The sequence below is a fragment of the Macaca mulatta genome, chromosome 20 (genome assembly GCF_049350105.2).
Source record: "Macaca mulatta isolate MMU2019108-1 chromosome 20, T2T-MMU8v2.0, whole genome shotgun sequence".
Classification (NCBI taxonomy): Eukaryota; Metazoa; Chordata; class Mammalia; order Primates; family Cercopithecidae; genus Macaca; species Macaca mulatta.
The window spans coordinates 15,851,995-15,876,474 of NC_133425.1; the positions used below are offsets into that span (position 1 = coordinate 15,851,995).

General features: G+C 47.2%; 1 protein-coding gene across 3 annotated transcripts in view; it reads right to left on the bottom strand.

The window, feature by feature from the left end:
* The window catches only part of LOC717517 (group 10 secretory phospholipase A2), a 32,422-nt gene that overhangs the window by 3,945 nt on the left and 3,997 nt on the right, over nucleotides 1-24,480 (bottom strand). For 2 of the 3 annotated variants that reach the window (XM_077987111.1, XM_015125654.3), the window contains 3 exons: nucleotides 23,945-24,095; nucleotides 19,833-19,939; nucleotides 3,000-3,204 (listed from right to left, as the gene is read on the bottom strand). In XM_077987111.1, the coding sequence (XP_077843237.1) occupies nucleotides 3,062-3,204; nucleotides 19,833-19,939; nucleotides 23,945-24,095 (401 nt within the window). In that variant the 3' untranslated portion in view covers nucleotides 3,000-3,061. Of the gene's footprint in view, nucleotides 1-2,999; nucleotides 3,205-19,832; nucleotides 19,940-23,944; nucleotides 24,096-24,480 lie in introns of those variants that run through there. The other variant, XM_077987112.1, reaches the window with a different exon arrangement.

Below are 24,480 nucleotides of genomic sequence, written 5' to 3' on the forward strand. Positions count from 1 at the left end.
GAGTTCGAGACTAGCCTGGCCAGGCATAGTGGCACGCACCTATAGTCCCAGCTACTTGGGAGGCTGAGGCAGGAGAATCACTTGAACCTGGGAGGCAGAAGTTGCACTGAGCCAAGATCGCGCCACTGCACTCCATCTGGGTAACAGAGCAAGACTCCGTCTCCAAAAAAAAAAAAAATCTAGTCAATCTAGTCATGCGCTGAAATCCCCCAGCCTGATGCAGATACTGAGCCAAGGAGCCACTCTAAGGGAAAATGGGTTTTTTCCTGCTTGTGTTTGCACATCAAGCCCCAGGGTTGCTTACCTTTACCTATTTAATGCTTGTGACCTCCCATGGCAGTGTTTACACATCCCTGGTCTCATGCTACCCAGGGGTTGCCAGTATCCTTTACAGGTGAATAGATGGAGGGTGGCTGGCAAAACTCACCAAGCTGGTGCTGACTGGCTTTGCAAAGCTGGGTCTGGGCCATCCACCTCCATCCCATGGCCTCCCACACTGTCCCTACCTGCTTCTACACCCTGCTTCAAAGATGAGTAATACCCAGATTTGCTCAGGGACTGGGGCAAAGCCATGGCCTAGAGCAAACAGGCTGGGCAGGACCTTACTCCTTATCGTCAGCAGGAAGGACAGGCACACTCAGATCAGGGGCCACAGGCTGCCTCTACCTCTTCTTACCAATCATAGCAGGATGGGTACATCTAAAGAGGGTGTCTAAAATAGTCCAGGCTGGACGCAATGGCTCATGCCTGTAATCCCAGCACTTTGGGAGGCCAAGTTTGGATCACGAGGTCAGGAGTTGGAGACCAGCCTGGTCAACATGGAGAAACCCCGTCTCTACTAAAAATAAAAAGTTAGCCAGGTGTGGTGACCTGCGCCTATAATCCCAGCTACTTGGGAGGCTGAGGAAGGAGAATTGCTTGAACCCAGGAGGTGGAGGTTGCTGTGAGCTGGTATCACACCATTGCACTCCCGCTCTGGGTGACAGGGCAGGACTCTGTCTCCAGGGGGGAAAAAAATACAAAAAAAATTAGCTGGGTGTTGCGGCGGTACCTGTAACCCCAATTACTCAGGAGGCTGAGGCAGGAGAATCGCTTGAACCCGGGAGGCAAAGGTTGCAGTGGGCTGAGATTGTGCCACTGCATGGCAGCCTGGGCAACACAATGAGACACTGTCTCCGAAAAATACAAAATAAAAATAAAATACTCAGACCCGGCTGGGTGTGGTGGCTCACACCTGTAATCCTAACACTTTGGGAGGCTGAGGTGGGCAGATCACTTGGGCCCAGGAGATCGAGACCAACCTGGGCAACATGACGAAACCTCATCTCTACTAAAAATAAAAACTAGCCGGATGCGAGTGCATGCACCTGTAGTCCTAGCTACCTGGGAGGCTGAAGTGAGGATTGCCTGAGCCCAGGAGGTCGAGGCTGCAATGAGCTGAGATTGCACCACTGCACTCCAGCCTAGGTGATAGCCCTGTCTCAAAAAATATTCAGATCCTTTGATCCAAAAATGCCATTTCTGCAAATCCGTGCTAAGGAATAGGCTATGGGGATGGGAGTGGTGAAGATTTATTTACAAGCCACTAATGGAAACACAAAATAGCTCCAATATCCAAAAACAGTCAGTCTATAAAATGGTATCTAATACAGATATTTATTTATGTATTTATTTATGTATGTATGTATGTATTTATTTATTTATTTATTTATTTATTTATTTATTTATTTGAGTCAAGGTCCTGTTCTGTTGCCCAGACCGGAGTGTAGTGATGTAATCATAGCTCAATGCAACCTTGAACTCTTAGGCTCAAGTTATCTTCCCTCGGCCTCCCAAGTAGCTGGGACTGCAGGTGCATGCCACCATGCCTTACTAAATTTTTTTTGTTTTTTACAGATAGAGTCTTGCTGTGTTGCCCAGGCTGGTCTTGAACTCATGGCCTCAAGCAGTCCTCCCTCCTTAGCCTCCCAAAGTATTGGGATATTGGGATTACAGGCATGAGCCACCTCATCCAACCCTAACACAGACATTTTAAATGAAGTTTCCAAAGATTTTTTATGACATGGAGAAAAGTTTATAAACATCATACAGTATAATCTGAACTACTTTTTTTAAAAATTTTTTTTTGAGATGGAGTCTTGTTCTGTCGCCCAGGCAGAAGTGCAATGGCACGATCTCAGCTTACTGCAACCTCTGCCTCCTGGGTTCAAGTGATTCTCCTGCCTCAGCCTCCAAAGTAGCTGGGATTACAAACATGCACCACCATGCCTGGCTAATTTGTGTACTTTTAGAGACGAGGTTTCACCATGTTGGTCAGGCTGGTCTCGAACTCCTGACCTCGTGATCCACCTGTCTCGGTCTCCCAAAGTGCTGGGATTACAGGCGAGAGCCACCGCGCCCGGCCTGGAACTACATTTTTAAAACTATAGATCCTAGCAGATTATGCTGAATTGTGGGAACTGGAATGATTTTTGTTTCTGCTCTATATTTCTCTGTACTTTTTTTTTTTTAAAGCAACGAGTATGTACCACTTTTGTAATCATTGTGCTGGGCTTCCAGAAATGAGCCACCGCTGCAGGACAGGAAATACATTTTAAGGTGTAGTGGGATAAGGGAATACTCTTTCTTAGCTAACAGCTACTGGACTTGAACTTCACCGGGTGGGCGTTGTATGGCCGTCTTGTTGATTGCTGCAACCTAGAACATAAAACATGGCCAGGCACATGGTAGGCGTTGGTTCACATTTGACTACCAGCCATCCAAGCAGGTTAGAATACAAAGACCACCTTTTCATAAAGATGGAGCGAACCTCAAAAATGGAACCAAACCCAACACAGTGATAAATACAGTCATAGTTTTATAAAATAGGCACAGGACTTGCGGCTTTTAACTGCAAACCACACGGGCTCCAGTCCTGAGTTCCGGGATTGGGAAAGCAAACACAAGATTGTGGCTTTATCACTTGGTTTGGGTTCCCTTCTGCAAATAACTGAATGCTATTGTTCATTACTGAGAGGACGCTTTATTTCCTTGTGCGAAGGAGCATTTCAAGTCAAGGTAGTCAGCCACATTTGGGTGAGTCCCGCTCACATAGGAACTGGGGGTAGAAGAGGTACTTTAAGTTGTACTCAGTTTGAGCTAAGCAATTAGCAATCTCCTGGTCACACTTGCACAAGAGTTCTTGGCATTTGTTCTCTGCCGGTCCTGGAAGAAGTGGGGAAACTGAGATTAGAGCAGGGACCTGGAGAGACGCAAGGGAAACCAGTAAAGCAGGAGGCAGGATGGGTCATAAATTACATTGCTGAGATACTTGACAGTTCACCATGCGATCTGCATCTGCACGGCTCCCCGGAAGCAGGCGATGTCAGCCCCATTTTACAGAAAAGGAAATTGAAAGTTTCAAATGGAGAGTCCACAGTCTGCCATACTGCTCTTCTGCATCGATATTACACGATTTCCTTTTTCTGTCTTTCTTTTTTTTCCTGAGAAGGGGGCTCGCTCTGTTGCCCAGGCTGGAGTGCAGTGGCATGATCTCGGCTCACTGCAGCCTCCGCCTCCCGGGTTCAAGTGATTCTCCTGCCTCAGCCTCCCAAGTAGCTGGGACTACAGGCATAGGCTACCACACCCGGCTAATTTTTTAAATATTTTTAGTGGAGATGGGGTTTCGCCGTGTTGGCCAGGATGGTCTCGAACTCCTGACCTCAGGTGATCCACCTGCCTCGACTTCCCAAAGTGCTGGGATTACAGGCATGAGCCACCATGCTTGGCCTGATATTACACGATTTCATTTGGAGATTCCCTTATATAAAAATAATAATAGTAATTATTTATTTTTTGAGACAAGGTCTGTCTTTCTCACCCAGGCTGGAGTGTAGTGGCAAGGTTGTGGCTCACTGCAGCCTCCGCCTCCTGGACTCAAGCCATTCTCCCACCTCAGCCTCCCATGTGGCTGGGACTACAGGCCCACCACCATCCAGCTAATTTTGTATTTTTAGTAGAGATGGGGTTTTGCCATATTGCCAGACTGGTCTTGAACTTCTGGGCTAAGTGATCCACCCACCTCAGCCTCCCATGTGGCTGGGACTACAGGCCCACCACCATCCAGCTAATTTTGTATTTTTAGTAGAGATGGGGTTTTGCCATATTGCCAGACTGGTCTTGAACTCCTGGGCTAAGTGATCCACCCACCTCAGCCTCCCAAAGTGCTGGGATTACAGGCACAAGCCACCACTCTCAGCCCATAATAATTTTTTTTTTAAAAAAGATACTTATTCTCAATATACTAGGCATAGAAGGAACATACCTCAAAATAATAAAAGTGATATATGACAAACCCGCAGCCAACATCATACTGAATGGGGATGAGTTGAAAGCATTCATTCCCCTTAAGAGCTGGAACAAGACAAGGATGCCCACTCTCACCACTTCTATGCATCATAGTACCGGAAGTCCTAGCCAGAGCAGTCATGAAAGAGAAAGAAATAAAGGGTATCCACATGGGAAAAGTGGAGATCAAACTACCTCTGCCAATGATATGATTGTATACCTAGAAAACCCGAAAGACTCCTCCAAAAGATTCCTAGATTTGACCAATTAATTCAACAGTCTCAGGTTACAAACCAGTAGCACTGCTATACATCAATAAGGACTAAGCTGAGACTGAAATCAAGAACTCAGTACCTTTTATAATAGCTGGGGGAAAAAAAAAAAAAAAAAGCTACCCTAAACATAGTAATATACTTAAGCAGAAAGGTGAAAAATCTCTACAAAGAGAACTACAAAACACTGCTGAAAGAAATCATAGATGACACAAACAAATGGAAATACATCCCATGCTCATGGATTGGAAGAATCAATATAATGAAAATGACTATACTACCCAAAGCAATCTACAGATTCAGTGCAATTCCTATCAAAATAACAACATCATTTTTCACAGAATTAGAAGAGACAATCCTAAAATTTATATGGAACTAAAAAAGAGCCAAATAGTCTGGACACGGTGGCTCATGCCTATAATCCTAGCACTTTGGGAGGCTGAGGTGGGTGGAACACCTGAGGTCAGGAGTTCAAGACCAGCCTGGCTAACATGGTGAAACCTCCTCTCTACTAAAAACACAAAAATTAGTAGCCAGGCATGGTGGCAGACACCTGTAATCCCAGCTACTTGGGAGGCTAAGGCAGGAGAATCGCTTAAACTTGGGAGGCGGAGGTTGTGGTGAGCCGAGATCGTGCCACTGCACTCTAGCCTGGGCGACAGAGTGAGACTCTGTCTCAAAAAAAAAACAAACAAACCCAAAAACAAAGAAAAAAGAGCCTAATAGTCAAAGTAATCTTAAGCAAAAAGAAAAAAGAACAAATCTGGCCAGGCACGGTGTCTCACACCTGTAATCCCAGCAAATTGAGAGGCTGAGGTGGGTGAATCACTTGAGATCAGGAGTTCGAGACCAGCCTGGCCAACATGGTAAAAACCCCATTTCTACTAAAAATACAAAAATTAGCCAGGCATGATGGTGTGTGCCTATAATCCCAGCTGATCGGGAGGCTAAGGCAGGAGAATCGCTTAAATCTGGGGGGCAGAGGTTGCAGTGAGCTGAGATCATGCCCCTGCACTCCAGCCTGGGTGACAGCGTGAGACTCCGTCTAGAAAAAAAAAGAAAAAGAAAAAATCTGTAGGCATCACTACCCAGCTTCAAATTATACTACAAGGCTATAGTAACCAAAACAGCATGGTACTAGTATAAAAGTAGATACATAGACCAACAGAGCAGAATAGAAAACCCAGAAATAAAGCTAAACACGTACAACTAACTGATACTCAACAAAGCACTCAAGGCCAGGCGTGGTGGCTCGCGCCTGTAATCCCAGCACTTTGGGAGGTCGAGGTGAGCGTATCACCTGAGGTCCATGCTCGAGACCAACCTGACCAACATGGAGAAACCTTGTCTCTACTAAAAATACAAAATTAGCTGGGCGTGGTGGTACATGCCTGTAAGTCCAGCTACTCGGGAGGCTGAGGCAGGAGAATCGCTTGAACCTGGGAGGCAGAGGTTGCAGTGAGCAGAGATCGCACCATTGCACTCCAGCCTGGGCAACCAGAGTGAAACTCCGTCAAAAAAAAAAAAAAAAAAAAAAAACACTCAAAAACATAAATTGGGGAAATGACACCCTATTCAATAAATGGTACTGGGAAAACTGGATAGCTACATGCAGAAGAATGAAACTGGATCGGTATCTCTCACCACCTAAAAAACTCACCATATACATCAACTCAAGATGGACTAAAGACAACCATAAGAATTCTAGAAGAAAACCTTGGAAAAACTCGCCTGGACATTGACCAAGACCCCAAAAGCAAATGCAACAAAAACAAAAATAAATAAATGGGGCTTAATTAAACTAAAAAGCTTTGCACAGCAAAAGAATTAATCATCAGAGTAAACAGACAATGCACAGAATGGGAGAAAATGTTTGCAAACTACATATCTGACAAAGGACTAATAGCCAGAATCTACAAAAAAATCAAGAAGAAGAAGAAAAAAAAAAACTTATCAAAAAGTGGGCACATGGCCAGGCACGGTGGCTCACACCTGTAATCCCAGCACTTTGGGAGGTCGAGGTGGGCAGATCATGAGGTCAGGAGTTCAAGACCAGCCTGGCCAACATGGTGAAACCCCGTCTCTACTAAAAATACAAAAATTAGCCAGGTGTGGTGGCTCATGCCTGTAATCCCAGCTACTTGGGAGGCTGAGGCAAGAGAATCGTTTGAACCTGGGAGGCAGAGGTTGCGGTGAGCTGAGATTGCGCCACTGCACTCCAGCCTAGGCGACAGAGCAAGACTCCGTCTTAAAAAATAAAAAAAATTTAAAAAGTGAGCACATAACATCAGTAGACATTTCTCAAAAGATATACAAATGGCCAGGAAACGAAAAAATGTTCAACATCAGTCATCATCAGAGAACTGCAAATTAAAACCACAATGAGATACTACCTTACCCCAGCCAGAATGGCCATTATTAAAAAGTCAAAATAGACATTAACCTGAATGTGGTGAAAAAACAATGCTTTTAGACTGCTGGTGGGAATGTCAGCACAGCCTCCATGGAAAACAGTATGGAGATTTCTCAAAGAACTAAAAGTAAATCTACTATTCTTTCTAGCAATCCCACTACTGGGTATCTACCCAAAGAAAAGTAAGTCATTATATCAAAAAGACATGTGCATGCATATGTTTATCACAGCACAATTCACAATTGGAAAGATATAGAACCAATCTAAGTGCCCGTCAACCAATGAGTGGATAAAGAAAATGTGGTGGCTGGGTGCAGTGGCTCACGCCTATAATGCCAGCACTTCGGGAGGCCAAGGTGGGCGGATCACAAGGTCAGGAGTTCAAGACCAGCCTGGCCAATATGGTGAAACCCTGTCTCTGCTAAAAACACAAAAATTAGCCAGGAGTGGTGATGTGTGCCTGTTGTCCCAGCTACTTGGGAGGCTGAGGCAGGAGAATCACTTGAACCCAGGAGGTGGAGGTTGCAGGGGGCCAAGATCACACCACTGCACTCCAGCATGGGTGACAGAGCAAGACTCCTTCTCAAAAAAAAAAAAAAAGAAAGAAAATGTGGTTACATATACACCATGGAATACTACTTAGTCATAAAGAAGAACAAAATGTCAGGCCAGGCGCGGTGGCTCAAGCCTGTAATCCCAGCACTTTGGGAGGCCGAGACGGGCGGATCACGAGGTCAGGAGATCGAGACCATCCTGGCGAACACGGTGAAACCCCGTCTCTACTAAAAAAATACAAAAAACTAGCCGGGCGAGGTGGCGGGCGCCTGTAGTCCCAGCTACACAGGAGAATGGCGTAAACCCGGGAGGCGGAGCTTGCAGTGAGCTGAGATCCGGCCACTGCGCTCCAGCCCCGGCGACAGAGCGAGACTCCGTCTCAAAAAAAAAAAAAAAAAAAAAAAGAACAAAATGTCTTCTGCAGCAACTTGGATGAAGCTGGATGTAGCAACTTGGATGAACTGATGTTGGTATTTTGATAGGGATTGCAATGAAGCTACTTCACTTATTCTAAGTGATGAAACTCAAGAATGGAAAACCAAATACTATATTCTCACTTAGAAATGAGAACTAAGCTATGAGCGGTACACAGAGGCATATAGAGTGGTAAAATGGACGAACTGGAGACTCCGAAGTGGGGAGGGATAAAAAGCTATGTATTGGGTACAGCGTAGACTACTTGGGTGATGGGTGCACTAAAAGCTCAGATTTTGGGCCTGGTGGCTCATGCCTGTAATCCCAGCACTTTGGGAGGCCGAGGCGGGCGGATCACGAGGTCAAGAGATTGAGACCATCCTGGCTAACACGGTGAAACCCCGTCTCTACTAAAAATACAAAAAATATTAGCCAGGAGTGGTGGCAGGCGCCTGTAGTCCCAGCTACTTGGGAGGCTGAGGCAGGAGAATGGCATGAACCTGGGAGGCGGAGCTTGCAGTAAGGTGAGATGTGCCACTGCACTCCAGCCTGGGCAACAGAGCGAGACTCTGTCTCAAAAAAAAAAAAAAAGCTCAGATTTCACCAGTATACAGTTCATCCATGTAACCAAAAACCACTTGTACCCCTAAGGCTACTGAAATAAATAAGAAGTAAAAATTTAAAAAAAGAATATTTCTGGAATGTTTTAATTTTTCATAACAAACATGTATTGGGTTTGAATCGGAAAAGTATGTAAATGAATGGTTGAATGAATGGTTGGAGAGACGGATCCCTCACCGTGCATGCCTGCTTCTTGTTACTGGGGCAAAATTCTCACAACATAAAATTGATCATTTCAAATTGTGCAAGTCAGTGACATTTAGTACATTCACAATGCTGGGCATCTAATTCTAAAACTTTTTTTTTTTTTTTAGACGGAATTTCGCTCTGTTGCCAGGCTGGAGTGCAGTGGCACGGTCTCGGCTCACTGCAACCTCCGCCTCAGGAGTTCAAGCGATTCTCCTGCCTCCGCCTCCCGAGCAGCTGGGACTACAGGTGCACACCACCACGCCTAGCTAATTTGTGTGTTTTTAGTAAAGACCTAGTTTTACCCTGTTGGCCAGCATGCTCTCAATCTCTTGACCTCGTGATCTTCCCGCCTCAGCCTCCTAAAGTGTTGGGAATACAGGCATGAGCCATTGCGCCCAGCATTCTAAAACATTTTTATCACCCCAAAAGAAACCCCATTCCCCTGAAGCAGGCACTCCCCATGGATGGATGGATGGATGGATGGATGGATGGATGGATGGATGGATGGATGGATGATGGATGATGGATAATGGATGGCTGGATAGATGGATGGTGAATGGATGGATGGAAGATGGGTGGATGGATGATGGATGGATGGATAATGGATGGATGGATAATGGATGGATGGAAATTGGATGGATGGATGGATGGATGGATGGATAGATGGATGAATGAATGGATGGATGGATGGTGGATGGATGGATAGATAGATGATGGGTGAATGGATAATGGATGAATAGATGGCAAGACAGACAAATGGATAAAAATAATATGTGTAAAAGTTAGTAATAGAACCAGCTAGTGCAGGAACGTCTTCCTGCCTGTAAGCTTTCCATGGGCTACTGCACAACAGAAACCCTCAGAGAAATACGATGGTAGTTGTGGGGGGACTCTTGAGGAAGGAGCCACTGCAGCTTCCTGGCTATAGCCCCAGGGTGGCATACAAGGCTGGCTGGAGGCCGGCTTTCCAAGGACAGGAGAGTGGTCAGCTGCAGGGCGACTGGGACAAATACCCCAGACAGCTCCTCTTCCCCTCACACCCTCACCCATCCACTGGCAACTCCTGCAGTTCCATCCAGCCAGATTTGTCCAGAAGCCAGTCCCTTCCACCATCTCCACTGCCACCCCATGCCCAAGCCACCTCTCTCCAAGACCACTACAACAGCTTCACAACCACATCCAGCTTCCACCCTTTCCCCCTCCTGGGTTTGTACCATGTGGCAGCCAGAGTGGTTTGGTTAAAATACATATCAAGGCCGAGTGCGGTGGCTCACGCCTGTAATCCCAACATTTTGGGAGGCCGAGGCAGGTGGATCACCTGAGATCAGGAGTTTGACACCAGCCTGGCCAACATGGTAAAACCCCCTCTCTACTAAAAGTACATAAATTAGCAGGGCAAGGTGGCACACACCTGTGATCCCAGCTACTCAGGAGGCTGAGGTGGGAGGATTACTTGAGCCCAAAAGGCAGAGGTTGAAGTGAGCCAAGATCATGCCACTGCACTCCAGCCTGGATGACAGAGCAAGCCTCCATCTCAAAAAAAAAAAAAAAAAAAAAAAAAAATCCAAATCAGATAGTGTCCCTCCCCTTCTCAAAACCCTCCTTGGCTCCCCATCTGTCTTAGAGAAGAGCTTTAAATGCCTTAGGAATCTAGCCCCTATCACTCTCCAACATCATCCCCTACCTCTCTCACTCTGGGGGACTCTGCTCCAGTCTCACCGCTTTGCTTGTGACCCTCAGACCACCCAGGCACTTGTGCGTACCCCAGGGCCTTTGCACTAGCAGTGCCATCACCTCCACATGGCTGCCTCCTCTATTCCTCAGGTCTTTGCTTCACTGGTGTCTCCAGGAGACTTCCTCTCACCCCAACCACTCTCAGTAACAAAGAAACCCTCACCATGCACTCCTGCTTTTGTTATTGAGGCAAAATTCTCACAACATAAAATTTACCATATTAAAGTGTACAGTCAGTACCATTTAGTACCTTCACAATGCTGGGCGCCTATCTTGTACTAAAACTGTTATCACCCCAGGCTGAGTGTGGTGGCTTAGGGCTGTAATCTCAACACTTTGGGAGGCTGAGTCAGGAAGATTGCTTGAGGTCAGGAGTTCAAGACCAACCTAGGCAGCATAGCAAGACACCATCTCTACAAAAAATACAGGCTGGGCATGGTGGCTCACGCCTGTAATCCCAGCACTTTGGGAGGCTGAGGTGGGCGGTTCACAAGGTCAGGAGTTCAAGAACAGCCTGGCCAACATGGAGAAACCCCATCTCTACTAAAAATACAAAAATTAGCCGGGTGTGGTGGCACACGCCTGTAATCCCAGCCACTAGGGAGGCTGAGACAGGAGAATCACTTGAACTCGGGAGGCAGAGGTTGCAGTGAGCTGAGATAGTGCCATTGCACTCCAGTCTGGGCAACAAGAGCAAGACTCCATCTCAAAAAATAATAATAATAATACAAAAATTAGCTCAGCATGGTAGCACATGCCTGTAGTCCCAGCTACTCGAGAGATGGCGGCAGAAGAATCCCTTAATCCCAGGATTTTGAGACTGCAGTGAGTTGTGATCCTGCCACTGCACCCCAGCCTTGGTGACAGATCGAGATCGTCACCCCAGTAGAAATCCAATTCTCTTTAAGCAGTTGCTCCCCATTCCCACTCTTCTGCATTCCCAGCAACCACTAGTCTACTTTCTATTTCTGTAGATTTGCCTATTCTGGACAATTCATATAAATGAACTCATACAATATATGTGACCTTTTTTTGTATTCCTCACAGAGCAACAGAAAGCCTCTATATGTGACCTCTTATGTCTGGATCTGTTCACTCAAAGCTGTATTTCTTCTTTCTTTCTTTTTGCTTTTCTTTTTTTGAAACAGTCTCACTCAGTCACCCAGGTTGGAGGGCAGCGGCATGATCTCTACTCATTGCAGCCTCTCTGTCTTCCAGGTTCAAGTAATTCTCCTGCTTCAACCTCCCCAGTAGCTGGGATTACAGGCACCCGCCACCACAACTGGCTAATTTTGTATTGCTAGTAGAGACGGGGTTTCACCATGTTGGCGAGGCTGTTCTCGAACTCCTGACCTCAAGTGATCCAGCAGGCTCAGCCTCCCAAAGTGCTGGGATTACAGGTGTGAGCCACTGTGCCTGGCCTTTTTTGTTAAGGCAGGGTCTCACTCTGTCACCCAGGCTGGAATGCAGTGGCATGATCATGGCTCACTACAGCCTGGACCTCCCGAGCTCAAGTGACCTTCCCACCTCAGCCTCCCAGGTAGCTGGAACTACAGGCATGCGCTACTATGCCAGGGTCTCGCTATGTTGCCCAGACTGGTCTCAAATTTCTGGGCTCAAGTGATACTTTTGCCTTGGCCTCCCAAAGTGTTGGGATTACAGGTAGGAGCCATTGTGCCCAGTCCATCATATTTTCAAAGTTCATCCATGTTGTAGCAGGTATAGTAATTCACCTGCTTTATTTCTCAACACAATAGTTACAAAGCACTTGGCGCACACACTACTTCCCTGTCTCCTCCTTTTAGACTACAGTACCTGTTGCTCTGCCTTGCCCAAAACCTAGCATGGAGCCCAGCAGAGTAGACTCACAATAATATTTGTTGACAGACCATATAAAAGCCTTAGAAAAGCCCGTCATCCTCATGCCTGTAATCCCAGCACTTTGGGAGGCTGAGGTGGGCAGATCCCTTGAGGTCAGGAGTTCAAGACCAGCCTGGCCAACATGATGAAATCGCGTCTCTACTAAAAATACAAAGAAAAAAAAAATTTTTTTTCTTTTACCTGGGTGTGGTGGTGTGCAGCTACTTGGGAGGCTGAGGCAGGAGAAAGGCTTGAACCAGGGAGGTGGAGGTTGCAGTGAGCTGAGATAGCGCCAGTGCACTCCAGCCTAGGCAACAGAGTGAGACTCTGTCTCAAAGAAAAGAAAAAGAAAAAGAAAAGAAAAGAAAAGAGAAGAAAAGAAAAGAGAAGAGAAGAAAAGAAAACAAAAGAAAAGGAAAGAAAAGAAAAGAGGGATGGGGAGAGGGAGGTGGTGAGGGAGAGGTGAGGGAGAGGGGAGAGGAGGGGAGGGGACGGGAGGGGAGGGGAAGAGAGGAAAAAGGAAAGCAAAGTCATACACAATCTCCAGTGCTCACACAACCCCAGCAACTCTGGTCTGTTATTCCCATTTTACAGATGAGGAAAGTGAGGCTTACAGGTATTTGGTAACTCATCCAAGGTCACAGAACTGGGAAGGGATGGACCAGGATTCCAGCCCAGGATCTCCTGACCCAGCACTTCTGCTTGTCCTCTTACTCTTCTCCCTGAGCAACAAAGATTCCTCCAACAGGAAGACCTGGCCCCACTGCTCCATGACCTCAGGAACCCGATGGCATCACGTTTTGAAGAAGAATAAAAATTTGAAAGGAAAAATAGCTCCCGAGGGTTAAGTTTAAAATTAAGGCCTGCTAGTAAATATTATTGTAGGTTTAAATTTTTTTAAATATATTTAAGTCAGGCCCATAAATGGAAAATGGGCCAAACCTGTAATTAAATAAACAACTATGTTCAGAATATCTCCAAACAGAATAAGATAATATTTTTAGTCCAAAATGCATAATAGATATTTTAGTTCCTTTCATTTGGTTCAGAGAAGACAGTTCTGTAAACAGGCACAGACTCCACCAACAGACACACCAATATTTTATAAATATCATTTCCACCTGGGTAGGAGCAAGCAGAATATGCAAATTGAAGGGAGAAAGGAAAGATTTTCAACAGATTTCCCACTGAAGCCTCATTTCACCTCCTCGCCACCCACACCAGAAGGGGGCAGTTTGGGGAATGAGTCACTTACTCTCCCTGAGCCTCAGTTTCCCCTTTATTTATGTCTTTTGTAGAGATGGGGTCTCTCTATGCTGCCAGGGTGGTCTCGAACTCCTGGGCTCAAGCTATCCTCCCGCCTTGCCCTCTCAAAGTGCTGGGATCATAGGTATGAGCTACCATGCCCAGCCAGTTTCCCCAACTCTAATGAGAAGGCTGGATTGAGATGATGCCTGGGGCATGTTCAGGCCTAAAAATTGATCATCATATTTATTCAGCTTTGCTCTTATGCCAAGTTCTAATCCATAGTAAGGAGATATAGCTGAAGATCTAAAAACATACTTCAAGTAGGCCAGGCGCAGTGGCTCGTGCCTGTAATCCCAAAACTTTAGGAGGCCAAGGCGGATGGATCAGGAGTTCGAGACCAGCCTGGCCAACATGGTGAAACCCTGTCTCTACTAAAAATACAAAAAAATTAGCCAGGCATGGTGGCACACACCTCTAGTCCCAGTTACTCAGGAGACTGAGGCATGAGAATCACTTGGACCCGGGAGGCAGAGGTTGCAGTGAGTTGAGATCACCCCACTGCACTCCTGCCTGGGCTACAGAGTAAGACTCTGTCTCAAAAAATAAATAAAAATAAAAACATAAAAACACATTTCTAATAACGCTTACAATAGCCTCTTTGCCACCAGAGCAGACCAAGTCAGCAGAAGCTGGGGTTTTAATCAAGAGTTGGAACAGATCTTTGATTCTCTCTGGAGTTAGCAGGAGTCAGAGAGAAGTTTAGATCAGGATGAGAGGAGGAGAGAGGAGGAGATAGAAGAAAAATCCCCATCCAATCTGTTTCTCGGCTGGGCACGGTGGCTCATGCCTGTAATCCCAGCACTTTGAGAGGCCGAGGTGGGCGGATCACCTGAGGTTAGGAGTTTGAGACCAGCCAGGCCAACATGGTGAAACCCCATCTCTACTAAAAATACAAAAATCAACTGGGTGTTGTGGCAGGGGCCTGTAATCCCAGCTACTCGGGAGGCTGAGGCAAGAGAATCACTTGAACACGGGAGACAGAGGTTGCAGTGGGCGGAGATTGTGCCACTGCACTCCAGACTGGGCAACAGAGCAAGACTCCGTCTCAAAACAAAAACAAAAACAAAATCTGTTTCTCATCTTACAAGCCTTTTCTCATCTTCACAAGACCTATCTTCCAGGTAAGGAAGCTGAGGCTAAGAGAAGTCAAGTTATTAGCTCAAAGTGATGAAACCCTCCTTCTTCTAGAGCCAAGTGATTTTTTTTTTTTTTTTTTTTGAGACAGAGTCTTGCTTTGTCTCCCAGGCTGGAGTGCAGTGGCATAATCTCTGCTGGCTCCAATCTCCACCTCCCAGGTTCAAGTAATTACCTTGCCTCAGCCTCCCGAGTAGCTGGGACTAGAGGCACATGCTGCCACACCCAGCAAAAATTTTTTTTTTATTTTAGTAGAGATGGGGTTTCACCGTGTGGACCTGAGCTCAAACTCCTGAGCTCAGACAATCTGCCCGCCTCGGCCTCCCAAAGTGCTAGGATTACAGGTGTGAGCCACCACATCCGTCCGTGGTTTTCAGCAAAGGTAGCAAGATGATTCAATGGGGAGGAGTTTCTTCAACCAAGAGGGCTGAGATAACTGGATAACAACACGCAAAAGATTAAAGTTCAACCCCCTACCTCACTCCGTAGACAAAAATTAACTCGAAATGGATCAATGACCTAAATATTAGAGTTAAAAATGATAAAACTATTAGAAGAAAACTTAAGGGTAAATGTTTATAACTTTGGATTTGGCAGTGGATTCTAAGGTCACCAAAAACACGAGCAACAAAAGACAACAGATTAATTGAACTTCATCAAACACACACTTTTGTGCAAAGACAGTATCAAGGAAGTGAAAAGACAACCTGCATAATGGGAGAAAATATTTGCAAATCACATATCTGGTAAGAGTCAGTATCCACAATATATAAAGAACTCTTAACTGGGCATGGTGATTCATGCCTGTAATCCCAGAACTTTCAGAGGCAGAGAGGCAGAAGGATTGCTTGAAGCCAAGATTTCAAGACCAGCCTGGACAACAAAGGGAGACCCTATCTCTACAAAAAGTTTAAAAATGGCTGGGTGTGGTGGCTCATGCTTGTAATCCCAGCACTTTGGGAGCCCAAGGCAGACGGATCACGAGGTCAGGAGTTCGAGACCAGCCTGGCCAACACGGTGACACCCCATCTGTACTAAAAAATATATAAAAATTAGCCGGGTGAGGTGGTGCATGCCTGTAATCCCAGCTACTCAAGAGGCTGAGACAGGAGAATCGCTTGAGTTCAGGAGGCGGAGGCTGAAGTGACCCGAGATCATGCCATTGCACTCCAGCCTGGACAACAAGAGTGAGACTCCATCTCAAACAAACAAACAAACAAACAAAAAAAGGTTAAAAATTAGCTGGGCACTTGGCCAGGTACAGTGGCTTATACCTGTAATCCCAGCACTTTGGGAGGCCGAGGTGGGTGAATTGCTTGAGGTCAGGAATTCGAGACCAGCCTGACCAACAGGGTGAAACCTCGTCTCTACTAAAAATACAAAAATTAGCTGGGCGTGGTGGCGGGCACCTGTAATTCCAGCTACTCAGGAGGCTGAGGCAGGAGAATCGCTTAAACCAGGAAGGCAGAAGTTGTAGTGAGCCATGATCGTGCCACTGCACTCTAGCCTGGGTGACAAAGTGAGACTTTGTCTCAAAAAAATTAGCCCAGCATCGTGCCACACACCTATAGTCCCAGCTACTCAGGAGGCTGAGCCAGGAGGATAGTTTGAACCCAGGAGTTTGAGGCTGCAGTGAGCCATGATCATGCCACTGTACTCCAGCCTGGGTGACAGAGCCAGACCCTGTCTCAAAAAAAGAAGTAAAACAGGATTACCGTGTGACCCAGCAATTCCACTCCTAGGTATACGCTCCAAACAATTGAAACCAGCTACTCAAATAAGTACTTGCTCATGAATGTTCACAGCAGCACTATTCACATAAGCCAAAAGGTGGAAACAACCCAAATGCCCGTCACTGAATGAATGGATAAACAAAATGTGATCTATCCATGCAGCGGATATTATTCATTCATAAAAGGAATGACATACTGACACATGCTATTAATACAACATGAACAGGATGGGTGTGGTGGCTCACGTCTGTAATCGCGGCACTTTGGGAGGCTGAGGCAGGTGGATCACTTGAGGTCAAGGGTTCAAGACCAGCCTGGCCAACATGGTAAAACTCCATCTTTGCGAAAAATACAAAAATTACCCCAGGCATGGTGGTGCACGTCTGTAATCCCAGCTTCTCAGGAGACTGAGGCAGGAGAATCGCATGAACCCAGGAGGCAGAGGCTGCAGTGAGCCAAGATGGCACCACTGCCCTCCAGCCTATGCGACAGAGCAAGATTTCGAGTCAAAAAAAAAAAAAGCAAACCTCAAAAACATTATGCTAAGTGAAGAAGTCAGAAACATAGTGTATAATTCCATTTATATGAAATACCTAGACAGGGTAAATCCAGAGATAGAAAGCTGGTAGTCCGGTAAGTTTACCAGGTGTTGGTGGTAGGGAGGAATGGGAACAGATTGCTTAAGGGGAAAGGATTTTTCGAGGCAGAGTGATGAAAATGTTTAGGTGGTGGTTGCATGACATTGTGAATATTCTAAGTATCACTGAATTATACACTTTAACATGGTTAATTTTATGTTATGTCTATTTCCTTTTTTTTTTTTTTTTGAGACAAAGTTCTGCTCTGTCGCCCAGGCTGGAGTGCAATGTCGCAGTCTTGGCTTAATGCAACCTCCGCCTCCTGGGTTCAAGCAGTTCTCCTGCCTCAGCCTTCTGAGTAGCTGGGATTACAGGCACTCGCCTGTATTTTAGTAGAAACATTGTTTTGCCATGTTGGCCAGGCTGGTCTGGAACTCCTGACCTCATGATTCGCCCACCTCAGCCTCCCAAAGTGCTGGGATTACTGGCGTGAGCCACCACACCCAGCCTCTTTTTTAATTTACTTTTTTTTTTTGAGACGGGATCTCACTCTGTTGCCCAGGCTGGAGTGCGGTGGTACAATCGTGGCTCACTACAGTCTCGTCTTCCCTGGGCTCAGGTGATCCTCCTACCTCAGCCTTCCAAGTAGCTGAGACTGCAGGTGCACACCACCACACCCTGCTGGTTTTCGTATTATTTGTAGAGAAAGGGTTTCATCATGTTGCCCAGGTTGGTCTTGAATTCCTAAGTTCAAGCCATCTGCCTGTCTTGGGATTACAGGAGTGAGCCACAGCGCCGAGCCTGTTACGTCTATTTTCAAGTAACAGAAAATAGGGGGAAAAAAGGGGTGGAACTATTGGTCTGGATCATGTGTAGCTCTTCAGATAACTTTGTGTCTTGCTGCCGAAACTCAAGCCTTAGCTACATTCTCCCTGTACCATTACTCACTTCCTAGTTGTTTTCATTGATTTCGCTTTCTTATTTATTTGAAGGGAAACAATAAATGGAAAACGCCGCACATCAGAATGGAATCTTTTTTCTTTTTGTTTTTGTTTGAGATAGTCTCACTCTGTTGCCCAGGCTGGAGTACAGTCGTGCAATCTTGGCTCACTGCAACCTCCGCCTCCTGGATTCAAGTGATTCTCCTGCATTAGACTCTCAAGTAGCTGGGATTATAAGCATGCACCAACATAGCAGGGTAAGTTTGTATTTTTAGTAGAGACAGGGTTTCGCCATTGAGGCTGCTCTCAAACTCCTAGCTTCAAGTGATCCACCTGCCTTGGCCTCCCAAAGTGCTGGAATTGTAGGCGTGAGCCACCGCACCCAGCCTAAAATGGAATCTTAAAAATAAACACCATGGCCAGATGCAGTGGCTCACGCCTGTAATTCCAGCACTTTGAGAGGCCGAGGCGGGTGGATTGCTTGAGGTCAGGAGTACCAGACCAGCTTGGCCAACATGGTGAAACCCCATCTCTACCAAAAATACAAAAAAATTAGCCAGGTGTGGTGGCAGGCGCCTGTAATCTCACCTACTGAGGAGGCTGAGGCAGGAGAATCGCTTGAACCCGAGAGGTGGAGGTTGCAGTGAGCCAAGAACACACCATTGCACTCCAGCCCAGGCAACAAGAGCAAAACTCTGTCTCAAAACAACAAACAAAAAAATCAAAAAACAAAACAAAACAAAAACCCCACACTCCAAAAGCAAACAATAAATAAATAATGTAAAAATAAAATAAATACTACAGTCCTTAAGTTACTGCTTTGTTTCAAAATCTGATAAGATTGCCCTGAGGGACCTGACGTTTTTAATTGCAGGGTTTTTTTTTTTTTAATCTTTAGAAGCGGTTGGTTATGTAAAATATTATTATTATTATTATTATTTTGAGACCGGGTTTTGCCCTGTCACCCAGGCTGAAGTGCAGTGGCTCGCTCACAGCTCACTGCAGCCTCAACCTCCTGGGCTTTAGGAGATCCTCCTGCCTCAGCCTCCCAAGTAGCTGGGATCACAGATGTGTGCCACCACACCTGGCCAATGTTAAAAGAAATCCTTTGTTTGTAGAGATGCGCTCCTGGCCTCAAGCAATCCTCCTACTGGTCCTGACCCCCAGTCCCTTTCTGATAAACATTTACATTGTTTATTATCTGATGCCATTTCTATCTTCTTCCTTGTTGTCCAGACATCAAAGAATTAGGTTTCTTCAGGGTTTTCTTTTTCAAGTGCTCAGTGTTAAAGATCACTCACATTAGGGTCAGACACCATGGCTCATGCCTGTAATCCCAGCACTTTGGGAGGTCGAGGCAGGCGGATCACTTGAGGTGGGGAATTTGAGACTAGCCTGGCCAATGTGGTGAAACCCCTCTACTGACAAAAAGACAAAAATTAGCTGGGCATGGTGGTGCATGCCTGTAGTCCCAGCCACTTGGGAGGCTGAGGCGAGAGAATTGCTTGAGCCCAGGAGGCAGAGTTTGTAGTGAGCCAAGATCACACCACCACACTCTAGCCTGGGTGACAGAGTGAGACTCTGACTCAAAAAATCAATAAAATAAATATCACTTACATTAGATACACCCAAGGGGTGGTCTATAGAGAGTTGGAAGCAGTGGTTATTGAAACAGGGGCACGGAAGTCATCTGGCCATGCCAGGATGCCCAGGGGATACTCGGGGTGGGTGGCATGGTGGTGCTGAGGACTCACCGCACAGGACGGTCTGATTGACACACTGCCAGGAGTAGCGCTCTGTCTTGGGGCTGCAGCCGGCCTCCTCAGCTCGAGTGTAACAACAGTCGTGGTGATGGCAGCACCTGCGGATGTCACATGGGCAGGACAGCAGGTAGGCGAAGCTCTCTCCCGGCCCTTCTCTCTTGCCAGGACCATGGGTGACTGAAGACTCCCAGCGGGGCACAGCAACCTCTTATCTAAGCTTTTTTTTTTTTGTTTTTTTGAGACAGGATCTTTCCCTGTCGCCCAGGCTGGAGTGCAGCGGCACAGTCATAGCTCACTGCAACCTTGAACTCCTGGGCTCAAGTGATTCTCCCACCTCAACATCCCAAGTAGCTGAGACTATAGGCACACGCCACTATGCCTGGCTAGTTTTTTAATTTGTATTTCCTTTGAGACAGGGTCTCTCTCTGTTGCTCAGGCTGGAGTGCAATGGCTCATTCAGCTCACTTTAGCCTTGAACTCCCGGGCTCAAGCGATAACTGCCACCTCAACCTCCCAAGTATGCTACTACAAGAACACAAATTCCTTTTTTAAATTGTTTGTAGAGATGGGGTCTCACGGGTGGGCATGGTGGCTCACTCCTGTAATCTCAGCACTTTGGGAGGTTGAGGTGGGTGGATCATGAGGTCAGGAGATCGAGATCATCCTGGCTAACATGATGAAACCCTGTCTCTACTAAAAATACAAAAAATTAGCTGGGCGTGGTGGCGGGCGCCTGTAGTCCCAGTTACTGGGGAGGCTGAGGCAGGAGAATGGCGTGAACCTGGGAGGCGGAGCTTGCAGTGAGCCGAGATGGCGCCACTGCACTCCAGTCTGGGTGACAGAGCTCAAAAAAAAAAAAAAAAAAAAAAAAAGAGATAGGGTCTCACTATGTTGCCTAGGTTGGTCTCAAACTCCCAGGCTCAAGCAGTCCTACCTCAGCCTCCCCAAATGCTGGGATTACAGGTGGGAGCTACTGTATGCCTGGCCTTGTCTAAGCTGTTTCCCTGAAAATCCCCGTCTTGGGTAATGATTCCATTGGCCCCACCATGCCCTGTCCTGCCTCTCTGGCTGTGCCTGAGCTTGGTCCCTGCCTGCCTGCCTCACTGTCTAGGTCTCAAGTTCCTATGACATATGACTCCTCTTTCTTCCTGGAGTGATCCAAGCCCTGCCACTTCCTGACTTTGCCCACACTGTACCCTCTGCCTGGGGCAACTTCATGTCTGCCCTTTGTCTCTTAGGTCTCATCTTAGGCACAAGCCCCTGCCTCTGGAGGTCATCCAGGCATCCCCAGGCTACATCCTGTCATAAAATCGGATTCCTTCCCTTCTGAGCAGGTTTATAATGCAACCCTCCTTAAAGGTCGGGTGCAGTGGCACCCATCTATAATCCCAGAACTTTGGGAGGCTGAGGTAGGAAGATCACTTGAGGCCAGGGGGTCGAGACCAGCCTGGGCAACGTAAGGAGACCCTTGTCTCTCTTGTCTCTATAACAAATTTAAAAATTAGCTCACCAGGACAGGAACAGTGGCTCATGCCTGTAATCCCAACACTTTGGGAGGCTGAGGCACGTGGACCACAAGGTCAGGAGTTCAAGACCAGCCTGGCCAAAATGGCGAAACCCTGTCTCTACTAAAAATACAAAATTAGCCAGGCGTGGTGGTGCATGCCTGTAATCCCAGCTACTCAGGAGGCTGAGGCAGGAGAATCACTTGAACCCAGGAGGTGGAGGCTGCAGTGAGCCAAGATTGTGCCATTGCACTCCAGCCTGAGCAACAGAGCAAGACTATGTCTCGAGAAAATAAAAACACAAAAAAATTAGCTCACCATGATGGCACATGCCTATAGTCCTAGCTACTTGGGAGGCTGAGGTGGGAGGATTCCCTTCAGCCCAGGAGTTTGAGGCTGCAGTGAGCTACCATGATTGTGCCACCGCACTCTAACCTGGACAAAAGCGAGACCCCAAGCTAGAGGGCAGTGGCGCGATTTCGGGTCACTGCAACCTCCGCCTTCCAGGTTCAAGCGATTATGCTGCCTCAGCCTCCTGAGTAGCTGGAACTACAGGCATATGCCACCACGCCTCGGTAATTTTTGTATTTTTAGTAGAGACAGGAGATCTAGAGACCACGGCAAAACCCCATCTCTATTAAACAAATCTCTACTAACCCCATCTCTACAAAAAACAGCTGGGCATGGTAGTGCACGCCTGTAATTCCAGCTACTTGGGAGGCTGAGGCATGAGAATCATTTGCATCTTGGAGGCAGAGTTTGCAGTGAGCTGAGATAGCACCACTGCACTCCAGCCAGGATGACAGAGCGAGACCCCATCTCAAAAAAAAGAAACAAACAGCATCAACAAAAAAAACCCGCTGCATCAATCACAGCCTTCCAGCTGGGGAGAGGCGGCCGAATTCTGCCCTCTGCTAACTAGCTATAGCTTTGTGGAAATGGGTGAGTGGCGTGCCCTTCTGGGCCTCACGGCCCCATCTGTAAAACAGGCATAACTGTCATACCCGTCTTTAAGAACAGCATTGGGGGCCGGGCACGGTGGCTCATGCCTATAATCCCAACACTTTGGGAGGCCGAGGCGGGCGGATCACAAGGTCAGGAAATCGAGACCATCCTGACTAACATGGTGAAACCCCATCTCTACCAAAAATACAAAAAATTAGCCGGGTGTGGTGGTGGGAGCCTGTAGTCCCAGCTACTCAGGAGGCTGAGGCAGGAGAATGGTGTGAACCTGGGAGGCGGAGCTTGCAGTGAGCCGAGATCTCACCACTGCCCTCCAGCCTGGGCGACAGAGAGACTCCATTTAAAAAAAAAAGAACAGCCTTGGGTGTAAATGAGTGGAAGTCATGGAAAGATCTCAGTCCACAACCTTCTACAGAGCAGGCGCTTCTCACACAGTAAGTAGCAAGAGTGCAGAGTACTCTTGCAGTAAGTAGGCATGAATCCAGCCAGACTGCCTGGGTTCAAATCCCAGTTCCCACATCTTGGTAACTATGTGGCCCCAGACAAGCTACTTAATGTTTCTTCTTTTTTTTTTTTTTCCAGACGGAGTCTTGCTCTGTCACCCAGGCTGGAGTGCAGTGGTGTGATCTTGGCTCACTGCAATCTCCACTTCCTGGGTTTAAGCAATTCTCCTGCCTCAGCTTCCTGAATAGCTGGGATTACAGGCACCTGCCACCACACCCAGCTAATTTTTGTATTTTTAGTAGAGACGGGGTTTCACCATGTTGGCCAGGATGGTCTCGAACTCCTGACCTCGTGATCTGCCTGCCTCGGCCACCCAAAGTGCTGGGATTACAGGTGTAGCCACCACATCTGGCTACATTACTTAATATTTCTGTGCCTTGGTTTCTTCATCTGTGAAATGGGATTGTTGTGAGAACTCAAAGGGATTCCCAGGGCAGTTCCTAGTGTATAGTCTGGCTGCCTTTGTGCGTGTGCATGTGTGTGTGTGTGTGTGTTTAGAGATAGGGTCTCACTATGTTGCCGAGGCCGGTTTCAAACTCCTGGGCTCAAGCGATCCTCCTGCCTCGACCCAAAGTGGTGGGATTACAGGTGGGAGTCACCACACCTGATCACTTTATATTATTATTATTTTTTTCTTTTGAGACAGGGTCTCGCACTGTCGCCCAGGCTGGAATACAGTCGTGCACCCAACTCACCGCAAACTCCGCCTCCCGGGTTCAAGCAATTCTCCTGCCTCAGTCTCCTGAGTAGCTGGGATTACAGATGCCCGCCACCGCACACAGCTAATTTTTGCATTTTTAGTAGAGATGGGGTTTCACCATATTGGCCAGGTTGGTCTTGAACTCCTGACCCCAAGTGATCTGCCCACCTCGGCCTCCCAAACTGCTGGGATTACAGGAGTGAGCCACCGCTCCTGGACAATTTTTTAAGGCAATGTAATCATGGCCAGGGTAAGGGGCAGCTGGTACCAAGATCTGGCCCCACTGGCCATGTTATCCAAGAGGCCTCCGCCTGCCTGCAAAGTAGTACCGCATGCTGGCATCTCCCTGGACCAAACCCCAGCTTCAGTTTTGGGTACTTCCTCATAAGCCTTGACTAACCCAGGTGGCCTGGGCCCAGGCATGCACTCACCAGTCAATGGCATCGCGAGGCTGGCCATGGCCTCCCAAGCCACAAAAGCAACCATATTTCATATAGGCGATGGGGGTTCGGGAACCAACACAACCCACAGTTCCTGCCAGTTCCAGGATCCCACGCCGCTGCATGTGTAATGTCCTGGAGGCTGGGGGGTAAAAACAAAGGTGACAGGCTGCCGGTCAGGGCTTCCCAGACCCCTGGGAAGGGCATTAGCCTGAGAAGAGCCTAGGTTTACAGCCTGGCTGTCTGGGTTTGAATCCTACTTCCTAGCTGTAAGACCTTGGACAAATTCCTACCCTCTCTGGGCCTTGGTTTCCTCATCTCTGAAATGGGGGATAAGCTGACTTCAACTCACATGAATGAAATGAGATTGTGAGTATTAAGCCCCTGGTGCATGAAAAGGCTAACTATTATAAGTTAGGGCGAGGTGGCTCACACCTGTAATCCCAATACTTTGGGAGGCCCAGGCGGGCAGATCACCTGAGGTCAGGAGTTCAAGATCAGCCTGGCCAACATGGTGAAACCCCATC